This window comes from Lepeophtheirus salmonis, chromosome 4 (assembly GCF_016086655.4).
Source record: "Lepeophtheirus salmonis chromosome 4, UVic_Lsal_1.4, whole genome shotgun sequence".
In the NCBI taxonomy this organism is placed as follows: Eukaryota; Metazoa; Arthropoda; class Copepoda; order Siphonostomatoida; family Caligidae; genus Lepeophtheirus; species Lepeophtheirus salmonis.
In genome coordinates, this window is record NC_052134.2 from 19,655,356 (window position 1) to 19,677,627 (window position 22,272).

General features: G+C 33.4%; 4 protein-coding genes and 2 long non-coding RNA genes across 12 annotated transcripts; 4 read left to right on the forward strand and 2 right to left on the reverse strand.

The window, feature by feature from the left end:
- Positions 1-234: 234 nt before the first annotated feature.
- On the forward strand, positions 235-3,613 carry GlyRS (glycine--tRNA ligase). Of its 5 annotated transcripts, none has more exons than XR_011779690.1 (5): positions 293-610; positions 671-1,641; positions 2,193-3,201; positions 3,255-3,332; positions 3,397-3,613. XR_011779690.1 is itself a non-coding variant. In XM_040711292.2 (4 exons), the coding sequence occupies exons 1-3, from the start codon at positions 403-405 to the stop codon at positions 3,192-3,194; spliced, it is 2,181 nt and encodes a 726-aa protein (XP_040567226.1). In that variant the 5' UTR covers positions 293-402; the 3' UTR covers positions 3,195-3,201; positions 3,255-3,613. The 5 variants fall into 5 exon arrangements, 3 of the variants coding, with proteins under 3 accessions (XP_040567224.1, XP_040567226.1, XP_040567225.1); XR_005864006.2 differs by having other exon boundaries at positions 3,280-3,332; XM_040711292.2 differs by having other exon boundaries at positions 3,255-3,613.
- Positions 3,614-4,156: 543 nt separating this feature from the next.
- Positions 4,157-5,473, reverse strand: RpL19 (ribosomal protein L19). Of its 2 annotated transcripts, none has more exons than XM_040711293.2 (3): positions 5,348-5,473; positions 4,910-5,125; positions 4,157-4,654 (listed from the first exon to the last, which is right to left on the reverse strand). In XM_040711293.2, the coding sequence occupies exons 2-3, from the start codon at positions 5,086-5,088 to the stop codon at positions 4,237-4,239; spliced, it is 597 nt and encodes a 198-aa protein (XP_040567227.1). In that variant the 5' UTR covers positions 5,089-5,125; positions 5,348-5,473; the 3' UTR covers positions 4,157-4,236. The 2 variants fall into 2 exon arrangements, with proteins under 2 accessions (XP_040567227.1, XP_071743797.1); XM_071887696.1 differs by having other exon boundaries at positions 4,910-5,147; positions 5,348-5,419.
- A 4,504-nt stretch (positions 5,474-9,977) lies between these two features.
- Positions 9,978-12,299, reverse strand: LOC139905162 (uncharacterized). Its single transcript, XR_011779691.1, has 2 exons — positions 12,091-12,299; positions 9,978-12,016 (listed from the first exon to the last, which is right to left on the reverse strand). It is a non-coding gene; the product is annotated as an uncharacterized lncRNA (long non-coding RNA).
- A 1,605-nt stretch (positions 12,300-13,904) lies between these two features.
- LOC121116291 (uncharacterized) lies at positions 13,905-15,965 on the forward strand. 2 transcript variants are annotated; one of them, XR_011779692.1, is made up of 3 exons: positions 14,035-14,340; positions 14,391-14,502; positions 14,570-15,965. It is a non-coding gene; the product is annotated as an uncharacterized lncRNA (long non-coding RNA). The 2 variants fall into 2 exon arrangements; XR_005863805.2 differs by having other exon boundaries at positions 13,905-14,340; positions 14,391-15,965.
- Positions 15,966-17,892: 1,927 nt separating this feature from the next.
- On the forward strand, positions 17,893-20,052 carry fzy (cell division cycle 20 protein fzy). The gene is made up of 2 exons (XM_040711294.2): positions 17,893-19,400; positions 19,464-20,052. Exons 1-2 carry the CDS (start codon positions 18,198-18,200, stop codon positions 19,758-19,760), a joined length of 1,500 nt encoding a protein of 499 aa, XP_040567228.1. The 5' UTR covers positions 17,893-18,197; the 3' UTR covers positions 19,761-20,052.
- Positions 20,053-20,327: 275 nt separating this feature from the next.
- On the forward strand, positions 20,328-21,269 carry LOC121116975 (glutathione peroxidase 7). Its single transcript, XM_040711295.2, has 2 exons — positions 20,328-20,727; positions 20,867-21,269. The coding sequence occupies exons 1-2, from the start codon at positions 20,328-20,330 to the stop codon at positions 21,049-21,051; spliced, it is 585 nt and encodes a 194-aa protein (XP_040567229.1). The 3' UTR covers positions 21,052-21,269.
- Positions 21,270-22,272: the final 1,003 nt, after the last annotated feature.

A 22,272-nucleotide genomic window follows, 5' to 3' on the forward strand; every position in this document is an offset into this window, starting at 1 on the left:
AAACTTGGAACTTCAAATATATATTTCGAATACTCTATTTTGTCTTTTCATTAGTTATTATTCTGAGAATATGGTTCATAATGAATTACAATTTCATGGAGTGTGACGTTTTCAAATCTACTGTAACGGATAAAAAACGTCAATTATACGTAGTATATCTTCATTAAACATTTTTCCTAATACATGCTTTCGTTATACCCTCAAAAATCATAATAAAGCAGGCAGCTGATAATCACATCAGTATTTTAAAACAATGATACCATAAGTCTTTCTCCCCCCATCTCCTTGCACCCGTTTTCTCTGCAGGATTATCAACTTTGCAAAAGTAAGCTGAGAACCCACGCACGCTCTTTCTCAGGGAAGGCGTTGAGCAGCTGAATGATGTTAACTTCTCGGTAATTCATGCACGCCTTGACTCGACTTCTCCAATTTCCAAGGTTCCCTCTCTTTTCTCCACCTCATAACAAATTATCTTCACCGGTTTGGGGATCAAAAGCAAAGAAACACAGAAAGGTTCGAATCCCACTTCTTTATCCCTCTGATCGACTAATAATGGACCCTGAGGCCGAAGTGATCCTTGCTCCATTGCGAGCTTCTGTCAAAGAACAAGGTTGTACTTACCCTAGTGTTGGTCATGTATTCATTAGTATTCTTCATTTTTAATAAATAGGAGATTTGGTTCGAAGTCTCAAGCAATCCAATGGAGACAAACTTGAGATTCAACGGGCTGTTGCTGAATTGAAAACGAGGAAAAAAACCTTGGAGGAGAAAGAAATTGCTCTGGCCCCTGTAGAGCTAAATTTTGATCGAAACAAGATGGAGGATCTTCTCAAAAGACGATTCTTTTATGATCAATCCTTTGCTATTTATGGTGGCGTCTCGGGGCAATTTGATTTGGGCCCAATGGGATGCGCCACTAAATCCAATCTTTTGTCTGCATGGAAAAAATACTTTGTTCTTGAGGAACAAATGCTTGAGGTAGACTGCACTTCTCTCACTCCTGAAGTGGTACTCAAAGCCTCTGGTCATGTTGATAAATTTGCTGATCTCATGGTCAAAGATTTGAAGAATGGAGAGTGTTTCAGATTAGATCATTTGATCAAGTCTCACCTTGATTCCATCAAAGCCAGTGGTAAAACGTCCGAAGATACTAAAAAAGAGTGTGAATTAATCATATCCCGTTTGGATGGATTGACCAAGCAAGAAATGTCCGATGTTCTTCAAAAGTTTTCAATTAAATCTCCCATTACTGGGAATGATCTCTCAGAGCCTCTTGAATTCAATCTTATGTTTGAAACGCGCATTGGACCTACTGGTCTAATGAAGGGTTTTTTGAGACCTGAAACAGCTCAGGGCATTTTCGTTAACTTTAAAAGGCTCTTGGAATTCAACCAAGGGAAATTGCCTTTTGCCGCTGCTCAAATTGGTAATGCTTACAGAAATGAAATATCTCCTCGCTCTGGATTGCTTCGTGTACGTGAATTTACTATGGCAGAAATTGAGCACTTTTGTGACCCTTCAGACAAATCTCATCCTAAGTTTGAAAACGTCAAAGGCATAGACCTCAATTTACTCTCCGCCTCTAATCAAATGGACGGAAAGTCTGCCGTTAAAACTACCATAGGGGAGGCTGTTCATTCGGTAAGTTCACCTTCACTATTCTAATCATGAAATTATACCTTTTTATTGAATAAATTGAAACGGTGCTTTTAAACTGTTCACAGAAGTATATGAATTTTGATACTCATAGTTTAGAATCTAATTTGGCACCCTTAAATTACTACTTGATTGGCTATCATATATAATAGGATATTTTCCTTCACAAGCAGATGCTTTAGTTCTAAATAATCTTTAAAAAAAATAACTTAACAAATTATCTTAATATTAGTCGATAGAAACGCAACAAAGATAGTTTTCATAATAGTGAAAGACATATTTTGCCAAATGATTTCAATTTTGGATCTTTGTAAATCAGATTTTTGGCTCTGATAAAAAAATATAAGTAAAGGAGACATTTATTTTATAATATAGTTAGTTTTTACTTAATTAAAGTGCTTCAAAAAGACAAAGAATCCATTTGTTTTCATTTTTTATTTAGTTACCCATACTCCAATACATGTATTACTATTTTAAATTGTATAGTTTTTATAAGTCACTTTTAATTAATGTATGTTTAATTTATATAATTAAAGAAACTCGTAGACAATGAGACTCTTGGGTATTTCATGGCAAGAATACAGATGTTCCTTGTCAGAATTGGAACTGATCCTAAACGCCTTCGTTTTAGACAACATATGAGCAATGAAATGGCCCATTACGCATGCGATTGCTGGGATGCAGAATTGCTTACGTCCTACGGTTGGGTCGAATGTGTTGGTTGTGCCGACAGATCAGCTTTTGATTTGAAACAACACACCAAGGCTACAGGAGTGAAATTAGTTGCTGAAAAGAAACTTCCAGCTCCAATCAAAGTACCCATCGTTGAAATCATTTCAAAAAAAGAAGTTCTCGGCAAAGTCTTCAGAAAGGAATCGAAGATTATAATTGAGGCTCTGAGTGAGTATCAGGATATTGATGGTTTTGAAAAAGGACTGAATGAAAGCGGTACATTTAAATTGGAGATCGATGGTAAATTCTATGAGGTAACAAAGGAAATGGTTTCAATTAAAAGAAAGGAAGTTCTTAAACATGTCGAGGAACTTATTCCCTCTGTCATTGAGCCATCTTTTGGTGTGGGTCGAATCATGTATGCCTTGTTTGAGCATAATTTCAAAATGCGGAAGGATGATGAACAAAAAACATATATATCCCTTCCTCCCATTATTGCTCCATTGAAATGCTCGGTTCTTCCTCTGTCTAACAACGTTGAATTTACTCCACTCATAAAAAAACTTTCCAATTTACTGACTGAGGCAGAGATCAGTCACAAAGTAGATGATTCATCTGGATCTATTGGGCGACGCTATGCTCGAACGGATGAAATTGCTATTCCTTTTGGTATTTGTATTGATTTTGACTCCTTGAAAGATGATCCTCCAACTGCCACGCTCAGAGAAAGAGATTCGACACTTCAAGTACGAATGAAGATTGAAGAAATACCTCAAATTATCAAGTCAATGTCAGATGGGAAGCTAACTTGGGATAAAGTATTGGAGAAATATCCCAAGTTTGAGCAAAAAGAATCGAAGAAATGAATTTCTTGTTAAGTTTATTACAATTTTAATTAATTAAATTAATAATAATCTTTACCTAAGGTATTCTTGTTTTTCTTCATTCTAGAATTCAACTCATTATACTTCTTGTCTGTTCATACCTAAGAAATAATATAAAAGGTCTTATTATTGGATAATATCTAATTAATTACAACCCTTCTAATTTTGTCGCAATTAATTATAGATGTCGAAATGAATAATTTAGAAAATGTCGGCTACTGACAATAATCAGACCGAACATAACTGCGAGGGTTCAGAGGGTTTATCCAAAAAAATTGATTTTTTGCTACAGTTATGTTATCTTAACTCATTGTTTACAATTATATAACTCTCATAGATATTTGATAAGTGCTATATGGAAATTGTTAAAATCTACCTTGTAATAAATTTGAATAGCTTAATTTCTAAAACTTTCGCTGATCCCTCATACATTGTATTTGCTTTAGTCTAGATAAACAATTTCATTTAGGTTTACGTCAAAGGCACTTTTTGTGTGCAAATGGCTCACACTCACCGCTAACACAATAGCAATTAAGAATTATTTCTCTCAAAATTGAGTGTATTAAGTCTCAGCAATCTTAGGGTATAATAATAGGGTCCCATAATTTTAATTGAAGCAATCTAAAAATGTCTTGAAAAATAATAACTTCATCTGCACTTCATAGTTATTTGGGACATATAACCTTTCCCAATATCGTTTTTTCTTTCGTCTCTTAATATGAAATCGTAGTAAAATTCATGCTCACTCATAGTGATTAATAATTCGTAAACCCTACTTTAACTTTTCAATGGATTCAACCGATCATATTGCTTAAAATTTCGAGTAGTTCATACAGACGTTTCAACCCCATGATTATCATATAATCCAGAATGTATATCGCTTTGACAGCAAATCTGCTAACGAGAATACAATTAATGTAAAATAAACAAAATAAGACAATTGAAATTTTTGAGGGTCAGTTCTATTAACGATCAATGTAAAAACTTGGGTATATATATTTTATATAATAGACAAATAAGATGTTTATTTTTTAGCGGCGGCTGCTTCCTCGTCTTGATAAGCTTGAAGCATCTCCTTCTTCTTGTTAAGGATTCTTTCCTCACGTCGCTTACGTGCCTCCTTAACCTTGCTACGACGAGCCTCAGCTTGATCGAGCAACATCTTGGATCTAGCCTTCTCAGCCTTTTTCTTGTGGATAAATTCCATCAAGACGCGCTTGTTCTTGAAAACATTACCCTTAGCCTTCAAATACAGCTCGTGGTAGAGATGAGAGTCGATCTTCTTAGCCTCTCTGTAGCGACGGAGCAATCGACGCAGAACTCTCATACGTTTCATCCAAAGCATCTTTTGAGGAGTACGGGCATCCTTCGTACCACGTCGCTTACCATAACCGGTGTGACGACCTTTCCTGCGGGCCTTGGTATTCTCACGCACACGGGATCTATTCAATTAGGACAATAATTAGTTGAGTCTCATTATCAAAGCACAATTAGGAGGCGCTTAATCAAAATAGTTTTAGAATTGTTGGGGAGATTGAATCGGGCCGCATATAAGTCATGCGGTCCGGGATTAACACGACCCATTTTATTATAACCCAAAGAAGATTAGACTACATCGCTGATGGAAAGACAGCGGTGTCTTGCCCAGATCAATGGGTAATTGACTCATTGCGCTATATACAAAATCTAATTATCACCTGGAGTGGACAGCAACGGGCTTCTTGATAACCAAACCGTCCTTGATCAACTTCCGGATGTTATATCTGGAATTGGCGTTGGCAATCTCATTGATTTCATTAGGATCCAACCAAACCTTGTTTTTGCCGCATTTCATTACCGAGGCTGCGAGCCTCTTTTGTAACTTGAGAGAACTCATTTTGGATGGGCACGAAACAGAACAACGTTACAAATAACTGTAATAAACGAATAAAATTACTAACATCGTTTCCTAGAATAATTATGTAATTTCGTCTTCATCCTGGGGTCAGCCCTCGCATCCACATATATCGAGGGAATCCTCTACTTTCTCCACTAAGTAGACTCATCACGAAACACATATGAACACAATTAACTCGAGGGTTGACCATCCAGAATGTAAGTAGAGACGGATTTAAGAATCAAGAGGAAAAAATTACCCTTGCGATTCTGACTCTGGTGCCGTGAAAAAAGAAAGAGAGTTTTCCTTTTCCGGTTTAAGCTGACTTCTTCTTCTTCTCTATTAATGTACAGTTTAGGGAAGACGGGATCACGTTTTACTTAAGGTATATTTATAAAGGAATTGTCAGTTTTATTCTATAAACCTTTTCTCTTTTAAAATTTATTCGTACATTATTTAGAGGTAATTAAGGAAATCAGTATTCCCTGACCAATAGTAACATTTATATCCCTTAAAAATAATTATTGCATAATTCCAAAGAGTGTCTCACAAACATCATTAAACATGGAGGTTGATTACCACAATGGTAAATGGATCGAAATCAAATATTACTATGGCTTACATAAATAGATCTTATTTGGTGATTGGCTAGATTGAAGACATTGCTCTTAAATTTTAGGTTCAAAAACTGTTAAATATTTAAAAACTACAATATCCAACCTACTTGCATCTACCCTAAAAATTCTCCATTCAAATGACGTCATTTACTTTCAATCCAATATTAATAAGAATAATAAATAGTATAGTCTATTAATTTATTTATAATTTTGATATTCTTAGTTATTAATTACATGGCTAATTACTCATGAATAATTATAATTATATGTTGTGGTTAAAGACTTTTATTCTAATTAATGATAGCCGATAAATCTAATGTACATTTCAATATAATAACGTCATCAATGGCACATCGTGTATATTAAAGAAAGAGTCTCATTCTTTATGTGTAGACTATCTCTTAAGTTCATAATACAGAGTTGTGTAATTAATAATTATTCATTTATATAAGAGATTGGTGGTGCTTCTAGATTGTCTACGTACTTTTGAGATATGAATTATTCAAACAATTTGGGATAATTTATTAATTATGCCATGAACAATGGCATAAAAGTTTAAAAAAATCAATTGTATACAATTTTTGTACGATACATCGTTACTTTTCTGAAAAATATTTTATATTCTAATAGATGTACAACTATTAGCGAATACAACTAGATTAAATAATAAACATTATTAGTATATAAAGTATTCAATTTATGGCATTTCATGCCTTTTTAACCACATTAAACGTACAAATAATATTATATTTAATAAAATTAACTTTATTCCGCCAAAGTTTTGATAAAATCTCTAGTGTTTAAAATATTAGAAATAAAAAAATTCATACAAAATTGTTGCATTCAACCAAAAAATAAATACTTTCGTAATTTTCTTCTTGATTATTAAAAAGTAGTATAGTCCCTAGCCGAGAAAAGCAGTGATAAAAATAATATAATTAGTTAGTATGTTAAAAAAAAAATAGAAAATTAGCGTGGTCACCCTAACAATTTTAAAAATGTTTGGGAGAGAGCAGCTTAGCTATCATGACGTTCAATTAAATTCAAGCTGTCCATATATAAGGTATGTCGATAAGAAACTTGCAACCCAGTCTGGTTGACGTTAGCTGATAACTTTGTTGATGACGTCACGACGGATCCAAGTTCAGTGTAACTGACTTGTGTTAACTCATATTATTCCAAGAATTATGTCTTCTTCTAGAAATACTAGGCGTATGAGTGAAGGGTTGTGTTTAAATATTATTCAATTAGTATATTTATTTGAAAATTTATGTTCTGACCTATTTTTAATTAAAAACAATTTTAATTTTTTTTAAAATAATTTTAATTCCTTAATCGTGTGAAGGTAAAAAATTATCCTAAATATTATTGTCTGATGAGAATATAAAATACTATATTATGTTAATGTATTAATGCAATTTTGTTCGATCAAATTTCCTCCTAAATTACCTCTTCTGTGACGTCATCAAAATAGTCCGTACAATTTTCGCGGCGTTACCTCGCTAACACAGAAATACCTATGTATTTGATACGTCATGGCTATTTTATAATTTATTCTTTTTGATAAATACACAAGGTAATAAGTTATTCTATACTTATGCTCCGTTTCCAAAAGAACATGAATACAATTTGAGTTGATCAGTATAAATTATATTGGCCATTTTATTATTTCTACGAAGAAACTTTGGTTCTTTATTCATAGAAGTAATATAGTAACTACTCTGATATTATAGTATTGCTTTGTTAATTACAGAAATATTCTAAAGTTGCTGATTGAATCATACCCATATTTAATTAATCTCTTGGGTTCTAAAATTTAAACAATTCGTATAAGATTAGTAGGTATATCCCTTATTTTTGAACCCAAGTTTGTTCAGTCATAAAAGTGTGGTGTATAGTAATCGAATGGAGATATTTATATTGACGTTTTCCTGTATTTCTATTAACCTTGTATTAAACCAGACCTGAATATTAATAAAGAGGTACCACAGAGCATATACATATAAAGGTCTAGCTATAAACAAGTCTTATTGGAAATCCGCGACAATAGCGCCCCAGAAGATACTCTATGCAGTTTTTACTAACTTGTATACTATGGAAAAACTGAAGTCCTTATCTAATCACTATCAAGTACAATTCTTCTATATTGTATATAGAAGAATTGTACATGATAGGTTTTTTGTATGCCAAGTATTTCATACTTGAGAAAATTGTCGGGAGTTTTTAAATATAAATATACATATCTCAAGTTACGGACTCTACGAGTCAGTGGAAAAAATTTAATCTTTTTTAATGATAAACAATCAATTTTTTCCTTTAAATCTGTCTATAACTTTCATGTAAATCATACAATTTCATTAATGAGGTAACTATTAGAAATATTCACATAATATCGATGAATAGCTTTGTTCTCATATTGATATCAACAAATGGTGAACTGCTTTGTTAATTACAGAAATATTCTGAAGTTACTGATTGAATCATACCCATATTTAATTAATCTCTTGGGTTCTAAAATTTAAACAGTTCGTATAAGATTAGTAGGTATATCCCTTATTTTTGAACCCAAGTTTGTTCAGTCATAAAAGTTTGGTGTATAGTAATATTCTAAAACTTGTTTCCGTCAAACTTTGGACACTCCCGAGAGCATAAAAAATAGTTTTTTAGTGGTATCTCCTTTTGAATTAGAAAAGGTTGATGGTCCTAAAGGACTAGAGTCCTTTAGATTCTCCCATGACGGAGCCATTCTTACAAACATAATCGAGCGAAACTATCAATATCGGAGATACTGCTTATTTTAATCTTTAACATTTCAAATTCCGTCATTGATCGTAATAAAATCTTTTTGGAGAGTTCTTATAGATTAAAGAGTCAAGTATTATTTTAATAACTACAAGCCATTCGTAGTTTCAATGTATTTCCTTGATGCATATAATGCAGAAATGTATAGTCAATATATATCTCGGACACTTTAAGCCTCACCCTCATTTGTGATTTCTCTATTACTTGTGAGTCCCTTTTGTGGTTGGGAAACAAGTAAAAGATTATTCCAGACTTTAAAGATACATTAAAGTTCCTCTTTTTTCTTGATAGTTTTGTCTGCAAAACATATTCTATTCTGATATTGCTTATATATAGTTATTGGGAACTATTAAGTGATTATGTGTTAAAAAAATATAAGTGACTTCTTAGTTTATGTAGATTTTATGTGAATATTTAAATGCATTGCCATTTTCAAACTTATTGACTCAGGAATCCTGTTCTAAGCAGCTAAATTGATTGTTACCATATTGCAATATTATTCTCTCGAAAATGTAGGATTTTTATTAAAATAAATAAATTACTAAGTGTGTGTCATACTAGCTAATGATATCTTGTTTTATTGAAAATAATAGTTAGAATGCAACAAAATTAGATTAAGATTATTTGATTTTATGTTGGACTTGCAAATGCTATTTTGTTATTGAAATTCTTGTCAGGCGAGTAGATACTTCAAAATCATTCCTATTTTCAGTTAAATATATATTATTTGTTAGTATTACTAACTATTCCATGCTAGATAAAAGTGGGGATGCTTTAGAAAAATTGATTTCCCTTGTATACAATTATTAATATATGTATGAGAGAAGAGTCAAAAATCACAAGGTAAAAGAGGCTCATTTAAGAAATCATATTCAGTTATGTTACCACTATTTTTATTATATTCAAGATAAAAGACAAATTAAGATCATATTATTTGTTTATGTTTTTTCAAATGATAATTTACTTAGTGCATAATATCCACTTATACTTAATATATTATAGATTTCTTCGCTATGCTATATTTATTTGAAAATGTATGTTTTGAACTATTTTTTTATTAAAGAAAACTTTTAATATATATATATTTTTTAAATAATCATAGTACTGTCATCGTCAGAGATTAAAATTTTAAACTTATAGAATTGTCTAATGAGAAAATAAAATATTATTATATGCTGTATTAATACAATTAGTTATATAAATTTGAATTTCCTCCTCAATTGACTCCTCTGTGATGTCATCAAAACAGCCAGTACAATTGTAAACAAAAGCAAATAAATCTCTTATCGACACACCTTATGTATGGAATGGATTTCTCAACCTGAGAAATTCATGTATATAGTGACCTTGGAACATTCTTTTAATGCAGGGTTTCCCAAACTTTCTCATGCTGGCGCCCTCTTGGCTTCCAAATAAACTTGTTGCACCCCCTGCACATATAACCTTTTCTTCAAAAATTAAAACAACAAATTTATGAATAAAACACCAAATTTATTATAAAAAAAATTTAACTTTAGTTTTTCACAATTCCTTCTAATGGGATGGGTGTACTTGGTGTAAGGGTATTAGTTTATCCACATCAGGTTGAAACTCACTATGAAGAAGACGTAGATCCCCACGTTTGGTAATTCTAAGTTTGTTCCTTTGTTTGGAAAGAAGCATAGTAACTACACTGAAGGCTCGTTCTACCAGATATGACGTTGGAAAAGCAATCAAATATATCTTGACCTTGTTCCATAATACTGGATGGAGGTCAGATTTTTTTTTTGTAGCCAAAAATTTTGATAGGATATCTTGAACTTTGGACTTAGCTCAATGTCGTTTTTGATTGAAACTAATTCTTCTTCTACCTCTCTTGTTTCCTCACTACTGACTTCTAGTATTGGATTGATAACCCAGTATGGTATTTTTAGCCCTAATATATCCTGATATCTTTCAGTCATGTCTCTTTGCAACTCTTCTATATGAGCACAATACACTTGAAGGTCATCATCAGATATTTCCTTTTCTTCATCCAATTCACAAATTGGTAAAGTTCATGACGTGCTAAATTTCGTTTGAATAATTTACACTTAGACAGGAAAGTGGAGATAACAGATTTGACTTTTATAAGATTGGCATCATTTCCTTGAAATTGCAAATTAATTTCATTGAATTTTAGGAATATATCTGACAAATAGGCAATATCATTCTTGATTTTTTTTAAATCATGACATAGCCCAATATTAGATTCTTGGAAAAATTCAACAACTGTATCAAAAAAAGAATAGAATCGTTTGAGGCAGTTTCCCTTTGATAGCCATCTAACTTCTGTGTGTAGCAATAAACGATCAAACTCTTCAACATTATCAATGCAAAGCTGTCGAAACCGATGGAATTGAGGGAATGTGCCTTGATCTTATTTACTGATGTGATAACAGTATTAATTGATTTGTGAAGTCGACCACTAATGTGTTTTGCTACCAGATGCTGCCTGTGAATTACACAGTGCACTGTAAGTACACCAGGTACGGCTTTCTTCAAGAAACTGATGAAGCCACGATAACGACCTATCATGGATGGTGCACCATCTGTTGCACACACCAGAATATTAGTAAGTGGGATTTTTTTCTCTTTGAAAAAATTATCAACGATATCAAATACAGACTCTCCTTTAGTGTTTGTTATAAGTTCTCTAGCAAATAACCGTTCTTGTACCAATTTTTCATCTTAGACGAAACGATGTACAATGTACAACAGTGTGCAGAACCTCTCTTACTGGAGGCAGAATAAGCTCCTCCCCAATTGTGTGAGGCTTACCAGATCTAGCAATCATCAAAGATATGTTGTATGAAGCACGCAAACCGTCAGTGGATTGTTCTGAAGTGCTCGAAAACATATTTTTAATAGTTTTTTTGTGCCTTGAATTTTTCTCGAAGCGACTGGAAATATCCTATATTTTTTTCTGTTTTATCAGAGTGCATTGTTCTCAATTGTTCCGAAAATCTGGAGGGTTTCATGGCTTCGTTTGAAAACACTTTCTCACACAGCAGACATATAGGTTGATGTTGATTCAGTGGTGCTGATACAAATCCATATTTCAAATATTCTACGCTATGCTGCCTACACTTCTTTTTTTCTTGTTGATGGGTTGCCATTCTTTATTCTGGAAAAATATATAAGATACGACTATAACTATTGTTATTTAGGGTTAGAAATGGGTGAAAAAATTTAGAAAGTTTTTACGGAAACATCGCTTCGGGAATTTTCAAATGAGTAAGTTATGTGAGTTTGAAATGTTGCTGCAGTAAGAAGATGGATAAATCACAAGGTCTTATGGTCCAAATAATTGAGAAATAAATATATAGAGACAAGTAATTTTTGATGGCAGTTTAGTATTGAGCAAAACAATATCCAAAAAGGAAGAAAAAAAATAACTCCCTACTGGGTTGGTTAACTGTATTTTCTTGTCTTAACTATTCTCAACTACAACCATGTGTTTAAAAGCAGAAATGTAGATCAAGATTTGTCTATGGTCCAAATAGTTAAAGAAATAAAAGCTAATTGATGCAAAAAAAAATTCTTAATACAGTTCTATAATTACTTGACGTCCTTGCTTGAAGTTTTAGAATGTGGAATTTGGGTTGTAGTTTTTGGATCTTACTTTTCCGTAGTTTCACGATTTTAACAAAACTTTAAGTATTTATTCTAAGTAGTCTGTTTGCATTTGAGAGTAAGAGTAAACTGAGTATAGAGCAAAATATATAGGCGCCAATAATGAAGTACATTTGTACAATCTCGATATAACGTATTTTCATCGTATTAACCGGATAATATTCAAGATATTCATTCCTGCTATTTTGTAGTCATATTTCTTTATTTTTGTTTTATGTAATAATATGTAATCACCGGGTTTTTTTTGCTCTACCGCCCCCCCAATCACCCCTGTTCCCATTATCGCCCCCCTAGATCAAAGCATAGATTTTGCCCACTTAAGAAGGCTGACAATATAACAATTGAAGTCATAACTTATGACTTCAATTGTTATATTGTCAGCCTTCTTAACACCTTTCAAGTTTATTAAATAAGGGCAAACTAACAATGACCATAAAGAGGACCAATCAATACTGCAGTCATCAATCATAGTTTCGACCAAGATACGAAACTTATCTTTTCCTACCAGTTCTTTCGTAATATTTGACGATACTACTTTACTTTGTGATGGTATAGCGAGGAGGAATGTCTTTACCAGTATGAAATTTCATAAATTTTACAAAATTTGGACGGCCATCAATATGGAGTGAGACATTGAAGGAAACATGCACTTTGCTCATATCTGACATATAGTTAGAAGCATCAGGACTAGATTAAATTATATTCTTTGAATAAAGCTTCAAATTATTATCGTCAATACAGTTTTTCTTATGTTGTAGAAATGAGAATTTTTTAAGGGCTTGGATCCAAAACAACAAAGGTCACATGACAAAAATCTTGAAGCCTTGCCATAAATCTGTACTTTTTCTCCTTCTTTATCGATAAAAAAGGAATTAAAATTATATGTACCAATTGTACAATGAAAATTAATGTTGTTTAATCTTAAAAAATAAAATATAATTGTTTTATATTTTTTTCTTGTTACTTGCATAATATCATATTTAAAATATGTTAGAATTCTTCATAAGAAAAGTATGCAATATTAAAATTGTAGGTCTTCGAATAAATACACTTAAAAAAATTAAACTACTTATTATACGCGTTATATTATATACAAATGAAAATTTATATAAATTTTATCTTTTATTAAGTAAGACTTACTATAAAATTAACATAAGTTCTTATTTTTAAATTTGACATACTTTTGATTTAATTTTTAATCAAACTTCGGTAATATCCACAGCAATTATATATTTAAACAATTTGAGTTGTCTTTTTTTTTGGATTTTTAAAAATAATGTCAATGAATTGTTCTTTGACGTCCTACATAATAGTGAATCCAATTCTTGGAAAAAATAGTTTTGTGATTAAGAAGATATTTAGAGAACATGGCAGTTTAACATTGAAATATCAAGGATTCATATCGTCTACTCTTCTCATCTGTATTGTATAGTTTTACAATTTTAGGACATAAATGATCTAGGAGTGGATCTTTTTCTTCAAATTTGAACATTTGGTAAGTATTCAACCTTGATAAAAACAGTTAGATAATAGATCAATATTGTAACCATTCTTAACAATATAACATTGTTTGGGAAGTTATGATTATGATAAAAAGTCGTTGTTGGACTAAGAATAGAGTTTAGGATTGACTCCCAATTAATTTTTGGGAATGTTTTTACTAGATACAGAGTAGGGTTTGTGTTTACTTTCTTTTGTAACCTCTCAAGCTAATCTAGTATACGTCATGACTCATGAGTCATGACTCATGGTACATGACAGACCGGTGGGGCTAATTATCTAGCGGCGCAAAATTTTTTGAAATTAAAAAAAAAAAAATGAATAAAATTGTGAGCCAATCCAAAGGAGCCGGAATTCCCATCAATACTCTTCTGACAATAGGGAAAGGAAAAGTCTTAAAAAACATTTTTTTATATGTAGCTATGGGAAGGATTGTTGGAATCGTTGAAAAAGAAAGAATTTGATTGGTTGAACGAGATTATATAAAAAAAGGAATAAAACACGTTGGTACAGTTTTTTAAACAACTTTTCCTCAGTATTATACTAATCATCACCAAAGCAACTTCTCCTTACTGCTCTCTCACGTGCATTATCATCATGCCGAAGAAAACGTGCCTTTTTTCATGGGTTTCTAACAACGGAGGTACTGATGTGTGGAATTATGATTTCGAAATTAAAAGTATATCTTGTCGTTTTTAAAGTTTGTCGTGCTCATCTCGTTCTTTATAGCAAGTAATCCGCCACTCCAAAACCTCCCATCACATCAACAACTTAAGTCTTCAAGAAACGCAAGATTCAAGGAGACGAAGGATAATTAAACGGTTCATCATTCAATTTGCACGTAACAAAGTTATTTTTGTCGCTTAACATCCCTTTTAATGTTCTGAATCATCCCTATTTCTCCCAAGTTTATTGAAAAATATACTGGAAAAACTTATCCAGGTCGATGGGTCGTTAACAACTTGGTTGGGGACGTATGTCAAGGAGTTTTGAATAGAATAAAAGAAGGTTGGAAAAAAACGAAGAGATCATCAAGGGAAGTCAATGACGGCATCTTTGATTGGCCCTTTGGACGGACATTTCTGTGGGAGACCTTACCTAATTGACTTGATTGAAATTGAGATTGCAAACACAAACAATGTAAAGAACATCGTCATAACCTCAGTTATATAAGTTATTGGGAGAAGATTTTGTCCCGTGTAGACTTCAAGTTTTCATCACTGATGCCGCCTCGTATTGTTTCAAAGCAGGAGAAGATCTTCGAAAAAAAATCCCGGAATTGATTCACATTACACCTATTGCTTATGGATTACATAGAGTTGCAGATATGGCTCAACAAAAGCTTCCTCTAACGAACGAACTTATTTCCAATGTGAAAAAGATGTTTTTTGAATTCTGGAAGAAGAAAGATAGTATTTACTGCTTCGTACGAAATTCCCCTCCCTCCATCACCAATTATAACAAGATAGGGAATTTGGTTAAAATCAGTGAAGTACTACTACCATCACTTCGACGTCTTCAGAGAATAACAGCCTTGATGATGATTTTGAAGCAACCAGAAGAATACAAGAAGTAATTTATATTGATTCCATACGACTTCTTCTCTTAAGGAATTATTATATAAGGATTATACTACGTATAATTGACTTCGACGTTTTTTATCCGTTACAGTAGATTTGAAAACGTCACACTCCATGAAATTGTAATTCATTATGAACCTTATTCTCAGAATAATAGCTAATGAAACGACAAAGTAGAGTATTTGAAATATATTTGAAGCTCAAAGTTTAAAAAAGAAGGCTTTAATTAAATATAATCTACATACTAAAAAATAAACCATTAAACATTTAAGAAGTCGTATTTATGCAGGAAACTTTTCGTCAAATACCTTTGGGAATAACTGCGCTTGAGGAAAGATTGCCTCTTCTTACCAGCATAACCCTAGTAGAAAATCTGACTCAAGATTTGAAGGAAGAGCCATTCAAGACTCAAGTTAAAAGAAGTGCTTCAAAAGGGTCCTGGCTTCACAAAAGTAAAAGAACTTTCAACAAGTGTCTATTCTTTAGATTTCGTGCCAAGTTATCTATTCATCCTTAATTGGTCAGTGGTCACAGTGTACAAATTACGAGTACACTTCCTGTAATGATGGGTTTGATGTTCTCTAACTAACAAAATATTTTTTCTTGCATAAATTTACAGAATATAATATACATTTATAAAATTATTTATAGGGAAGTTATATATTAATAATATACAGCAATCCCTCTTCCTTCATGTGTAAATAAATAAATAATTTAAGTTAAAGATATATTCTAAAGGATACTATATTAATTTGGGTTGGAATCGATATTTACTTAGAACTCTTGATCCAGCGACAGATACAATTGCACCACTGTCATATGTAGCTATTATATTTTTGAAGTAATTTCCATAGACATTCAATAAATCGATGGGTAATTTATTCAGTTCAAATTTTTGAATAGTTGAAATAGAGCTTTCTTTTAGACACCTGCATACTCTTGCATAGTGGCCTTTCTTTTGACATTGGACGCTTTTTGGAAGGCAAACTTTCCCATTCTTATGAGGAAATTGGAAACCACACTGTCTACACAATCTTTCTTGGCTCTTGTTCCACAATCTCCTACAGCTATGACTTTTTCGATATCAATTGAACCCACATTACTTTGTATTTACGTAAATACCCTTCGATACTAAATCATTTAGAGCATTTTGATTATTTTTCGCCGTTTCTGCTATTCTTCATTAATATATACTTCACATATTTTATTTGCATCATCAAATACTATGTAATACTTACTTACCAAAGTTTTATATTATGACAATTAATATTTAATACTATTTGTATCATACAATAAATTATAACGTAACATTCAGACATTTTCTGTATAACATTATTTTGGTTAAATAGTACCAAGTAAAGCTATATTTTGGTGAAGGAAAGATTATATATGTAGTAAATTTTCAGATAAGTTGTAATCTTAAAAAAATCATAATTGAGATATCTTATAAGTATGTTCGAAATTACCCATCGGCCATCAAGTATGATTCATGAATATAGGGTTGTTAATGTCCGAAAGAAAACAGAGGAACCAAATAGTTGAAGCTGTATTTGCGGGCATGCTTGCGCAAAACACGATTCCAACAACCCTAGCTATGGCCCATAGGCTATGGGGGCTATGCATGACAATATAATTTTTGCTTTCTTTTTTCAGCATACCGGCAGATCATATCATTTCCATCTTTACTCATGTGCAAGGCTGTGGAGTCGGTACATAAAATGCCCGACTCCGACTTCAGTATTTTAAATGACTCCTACTCCAACACACATTATTATTATTTTTTTACCCTATATAAGTACTATTGAGTCATTTGAGTATATACTATGCTTTAAATATAGATTTAATTTATAGCTATAGGTAGTTATTTATAAGTTATATGTAGTAAATAAGTGTGCTATGTATACAGAAAATATTTAGAATATAAGATATTTAACGAGATGAACAAGAAATGAAATGGATCAAAATCTATCTATTGCTAATACATTCATAAGTTTTGGAAAATAATTTATGTACTCGTGCCCGAGGAACGACAATACACACAACATATCATTGCAATGTTACACTTATGACATTGACTATTTGTAAGTCTAATTAATGAACTAGCACGACTTCGGCCTGCTCAACCCTATTTAATAATTTAAACTTTAGAAGTATTTGGGAACTGTAATTGCATGGACTATAGAGTACGTTTGAAATTTTTGAAGTAAACTTATAAATTAGCTAAATTAATAAGTTTCATAAATTAATAGTACTTTATACTTATAATTTATAAACATTTAGAAAATAACGTTACGAATACTCAAGTACTCAAAGACTGAGTTGGTACAAATTTTCCGACTCCACCAAAAATGGCACCAACTGCTTGAAATATATACTAAAATTATATTTCCTTAGGTATAATAAGGTGTTTTCTGTTTAAGCAGTGTCGAAATCATGGTATTGTTGTTAGGGGGGTGGTACATATAGTCATTATGGCCCTGTCATGCATGTTTAGAAAACTATTTTTAGTTGAAGATTTGTAGTATCATTTATTTTTGTTCAATTAATATCTAATTTTTTTTGCCAAAATCATTCATTCTATTTTATATTACTTCTTTGAAATGTTTTTGACTTGATAAAAAAATTTCGGACACAAAAAATAAATAAAGCATTTAAGGGTTAAATTAAAGGTAAAAGTGAATCGTTAAAAAAATTTCATCATCTCGATCCGTTACTATTTTAAGCTAGAGACCAGCAATACAAAGAATTTTCCTTTGGGGAATTGTTGGGTAAGCTAAAAAGTTCGTTAGGAATGAGAAAAGAGTATCCAATGAGAAGGTAGAACTTTTGTTAGCTGCGATCCAATCAAGTTGTAGCATATTTGAAATGAACCAATGACCTGTGTTTTATGTAGCGGATGAAATTTAAAAAACCGAGGAGGGAGTTTTAAATTAAATTTGAAAAGAAACAGTCATCCATGATGAGTGGTTTTGAAAAGGACCTGAGTGGAATGTCGAGGATGGATGGGAAGCTGAAGATGCCTCGGCGAAAGGCGCTTGAAACAAGCTTGAACTCTTCTTCGAACCGAATATCCAACTTGGTGTTAGTTAAAAAGTCCAAGAAGCCAACTCCTACGAAAGGAGGAAGTAATTCTGTGAGTATTTGCGGATCTCCAGGAGGGGTGAGCGGAAAGGGGAGCGGTTGCAGCACTCCTGGGCGAGGAAACAGCAATAAAACCCCTGGAGATCGTTTCATCCCGGCTCGTAGTGGGAATGACTTCGAGAGGAGCCGCTACTTGCTGGACTTGTCCCCAGGGAAAAAGGAGCGGATGAGCAGTGTCTTGGGTGAGAATGAGCGTATCCTGAGCTATGCCCCCAAAGCCCCTTTGGCCCCCCACGGACACTCGAACTCCCTCAAAGTACTCTACGCTCCCAGCCGGACTCCCTCCAACTCGTTGAAGAAGAGCACGAGGCACATTCCTTCAGTGCCTGAGCGGATCCTTGACGCTCCAGAATTAGTGAACGATTACTACCTGAACCTCTTGGACTGGTCCGCCAACAATCACTTGGCCGTCTCCTTGGGCTCACAGGTCTTCCTCTGGAATGCGGACAATGGGGAGATCAAGCAGCTGCTTCAGCTCGCGGATGAGAACGTGATCTGCTCCGTCAAGTGGATCAAAGAGGGCAACTTCCTCTCCGTGGGCACCACCAACGCCGAGCTGCACCTCTGGGACATTGAGGCAGAGAAGCGCGTTCGACTCCTCACTTCGCACACGGATCGCGTCTCTTCCCTCTCATGGAACTCCTACATTCTCTCCAGTGGCTCCAGATCCGGTCAGATCCATCACAGTGATGTGCGAGTGGCTCAACATCACATCGCATCCTCCCGTCATCACACGCAAGAAGTCTGTGGCCTCGCATGGTCGCACAACGGCAGATATCTCGCCAGTGGGGCCAACGATAATACGCTCAACATCTGGGACGCGGCGCAAGGGGAGTGCTACAGTCGACCAGACCCGCTTCATACCTTCACACAACATCAAGCTGCCGTCAAAGCCGTGGCATGGTGTCCCTGGCAACCCCATGTCTTAGCATCCGGTGGCGGAACGGCGGATCGATGCATCAAACTCTGGAATTGTAACAATGGCACCTTGCTCAATTCCATTGATACCAAATCTCAGGTACTAATCAATCTTGCAAGGAATACATGCACTAGGGCTTCTAATTCCTGTCTTTTTCCATAGGTATGTGCCCTCCTTTGGTCATCCGAGTATAAGGAACTCGTTTCATCTCATGGATTTGCCAACAATGAAGTCACGATATGGAAGTATCCAGCTATGACTAAGACAGCTGAACTACTGGGCCATACTGAACGAGTATTACATATGGCTCTCTCCCCGGATGGCACCACTGTTGTATCTGCTGGTGCCGATGAAACTTTACGTCTCTGGAAATGTTTTACTCCTGATCCAACCAAAAAGAAAGAAGTGTCTAAAGCCCCAACTCAAACTAGCAACAAATTAAGAGCTAACATTAGATAATTTTTTATTCGATATATGTATCTTGTCATAATTGAATTTATAATTTATAAAAAAAAAATATCCTATTAGAAATTTAAATATATGTCAATTATATTTTATAAGTCATGGTATTATAATGACTAAGTAAAGCTTTCCATGTGATCTCAAAACTCGTGTGAATTTCTTAAATGAACTTGTGTTCCTTATCCATTTTTTAAGTAGATATTAAATTTTTTGTATATATACACTTGCATATTCCTATCTTAACCTTGTTATTTGTATAAATCTAAATAAAGATTCAACTTGTACTATGCTTCTAGAATACCTTTTCCTATATTTATTGTTCCATCTTTTATTTCATATTTAATGCTGGGTGGATGACATGAAAGAAAAATCTTAATAGCATCATCCGCCCTTTTTATGTGTGAACAAAAAGTATATGAGCTGAGTGAATGGAAGATAGTTGAACTTTGTCTACCCATTTTATTGGATACATTATAGCTGCGACCTAATTATAAGATTATTTTTACCACATGTCAAGATCACTTTTTTCCCTCTAGTCCAAGTGAAACTGTTAGAGCGTGAAGCATGTTTTTGTATATTGTTCCATTCTTCATTGGTATAGAGATTGTGAGGGGAGATTTTTACTCATTAGAAACACGCTTTCTTTTGGATGGAGCCTCCTCTCCATCTTCATTTAGGACTCTATTTTATGGAAAAGCTGTTCTATTAGTCAACTCAGCCTCAGAGTGTGGTTATACAGACTCCCACTACAGGGATTTATACCGCCTTCAGGATATCTTGGGAGACAGATACTTCAGGGTTATTGTCTATCCATGTAATGACTTTGGTAAACAAGAACCAGGGTCCGAAAAAGTTATTAAGGACTTTATATGGTGGAACTATGGTGATGTTCCATTTTTAGTAGGAGAGAAATTGTCTATACTTGATAAGGAGACTCGACATCCAATATATCAATTCATTCAAGGTAATTCTATTTCTGAGCTCAAATCCTATTGGAAATTTAACCACAGAGCCCTATTAAATATTTTGACCGTATTTTCCACCCATCATAGCGTTAGCATTCGACTGGGGAATAATGATAAGTTATATAATTTATCTTACAGATTCTACGTCGTCACTTCCAGATTGGAACTTTTACAAGTATCTCATAGACCATAATGGTAAAGTGATTGGAACATTTCCACATTATCAATCCGTCTCTGCCATTTTCGATAATGTTCACAAAGCTGTAAAAGAGGCTAAAAATGCAGGAAAAAAAGATAAGTCTTTATTCAAAGACGAATTTTAGGAATTTCTCAAAAGTAAATTATCATTTCGGACATAAATGATTTATGTGATCTAAAATATTTCACAGACTAAATATGTACAATCGTTCTCAAATAAAGATTACAGATCATGTACAACTTTCTGACCAAATATGTATCATATATATGTGTGTATATAAATATATATACCATTGTTATCAATAATAAGTATAGACGTAAAAATAAACATAAAATTTAGGAACTGAGTCTTTCTTTTAAATCGTGTGATTTTTCATCATAGCCTTCAAGGCCACATTTGCTGATCATTTGTTGCATTATCGTATCTAGACCCTGGATATCTAATACTGCTTCTTTGGAATTCCACTCCTCGAGTAGTTTACTGTATTCTTCATCAATGGAAGTGAGTTCTGAGACTTTTTCCTCTAAACATTTTTTATAAGCATGTAGACGCTTTATTTCAAAGAGTTTGTCCTCAAACATGGCAGAGAGTATCTTGAATTCTTTTTTTTCCTCACTCAGTCTTTTCCCAACATGAACCCTGTCCTCCGGAAGAACGACGTCTTTGGGCACAATAAGGATTTCTTGGAGAAGTACTTTGTTAAGTTGAAGAAGCGATTCCTGCGTGGCTTGGAGCCAGTCTTTTTGAAGATGTGACATGGCAGAGGGGATAGAGTCTTTAGAGTCGGGGCATTTCTCCATTAAAACAGTTTGTACTCCTTTAAGGACGTTGGAAACCCTTTCAAGGATCAATATACCAATATTATCAAGAAAGGTTTTGGGAGGGAATCCGAAGTGCTGAGTACTATACTCTTCCTGGATTTCGTTTCCAGATTTATCCATTCTTAATATTAAATATAATATAGATAGTCTATCTATAGAGATATTTTATATTTATTATTATAGCCTATTCTGATTGACGGAGAAACGAAATAAATAATACTGTTAATACACATGAAAACAGAAAATCTATTAAGATGAAGGTGCCACAATTTGAAAATATGTTTTGTTATGATTATAGGACGTCATCTATCTGTCAAATTTTCAACTAAGAATTTGGCGCCTATTTCTAGCTATCTCTAACTTTGTGTTATTTTGTGACAAATATACGGGACTAAATAAAGGGGGACTTACAACTTCTTTTTGGCTCACAAAACCTATAGACTCGAGTAGGCAGGCCTTTGAATTCCATTACACATTTGACATTAGTCAACAGAAGGAAGGAGGTGGGAGAAGTGTGATTCATG

What these genes read in the sequence shown, in the direction of transcription:
- GlyRS (XM_040711290.2), top strand. Translation starts at nt 403, where the DNA reads ATGCACGCCTTGACTCGACTTCTCCAATTTCCAAGGTTCCCTCTCTTT. An exon ending in AGCTTCTGTCAAAGAACAAG is followed by an intron (nt 611 to 670) that starts GTTGTACTTACC and finishes TTTAATAAATAG; the next exon opens with GAGATTTGGTTCGAAGTCTC. An exon ending in TAGGGGAGGCTGTTCATTCG is followed by an intron (nt 1,642 to 2,192) that starts GTAAGTTCACCT and finishes ATATAATTAAAG; the next exon opens with AAACTCGTAGACAATGAGAC.
- RpL19 (XM_040711293.2), bottom strand. Translation starts at nt 5,088, where the DNA reads ATGAGTTCTCTCAAGTTACAAAAGAGGCTCGCAGCCTCGGTAATGAAA. An exon ending in CCCGTTGCTGTCCACTCCAG is followed by an intron (nt 4,655 to 4,909) that starts GTGATAATTAGA and finishes CTAATTGAATAG; the next exon opens with ATCCCGTGTGCGTGAGAATA.
- fzy (XM_040711294.2), top strand. Translation starts at nt 18,198, where the DNA reads ATGATGAGTGGTTTTGAAAAGGACCTGAGTGGAATGTCGAGGATGGAT. An exon ending in CCATTGATACCAAATCTCAG is followed by an intron (nt 19,401 to 19,463) that starts GTACTAATCAAT and finishes CTTTTTCCATAG; the next exon opens with GTATGTGCCCTCCTTTGGTC.
- LOC121116975 (XM_040711295.2), top strand. Translation starts at nt 20,328, where the DNA reads ATGTTTTTGTATATTGTTCCATTCTTCATTGGTATAGAGATTGTGAGG. An exon ending in AATATATCAATTCATTCAAG is followed by an intron (nt 20,728 to 20,866) that starts GTAATTCTATTT and finishes TTTATCTTACAG; the next exon opens with ATTCTACGTCGTCACTTCCA.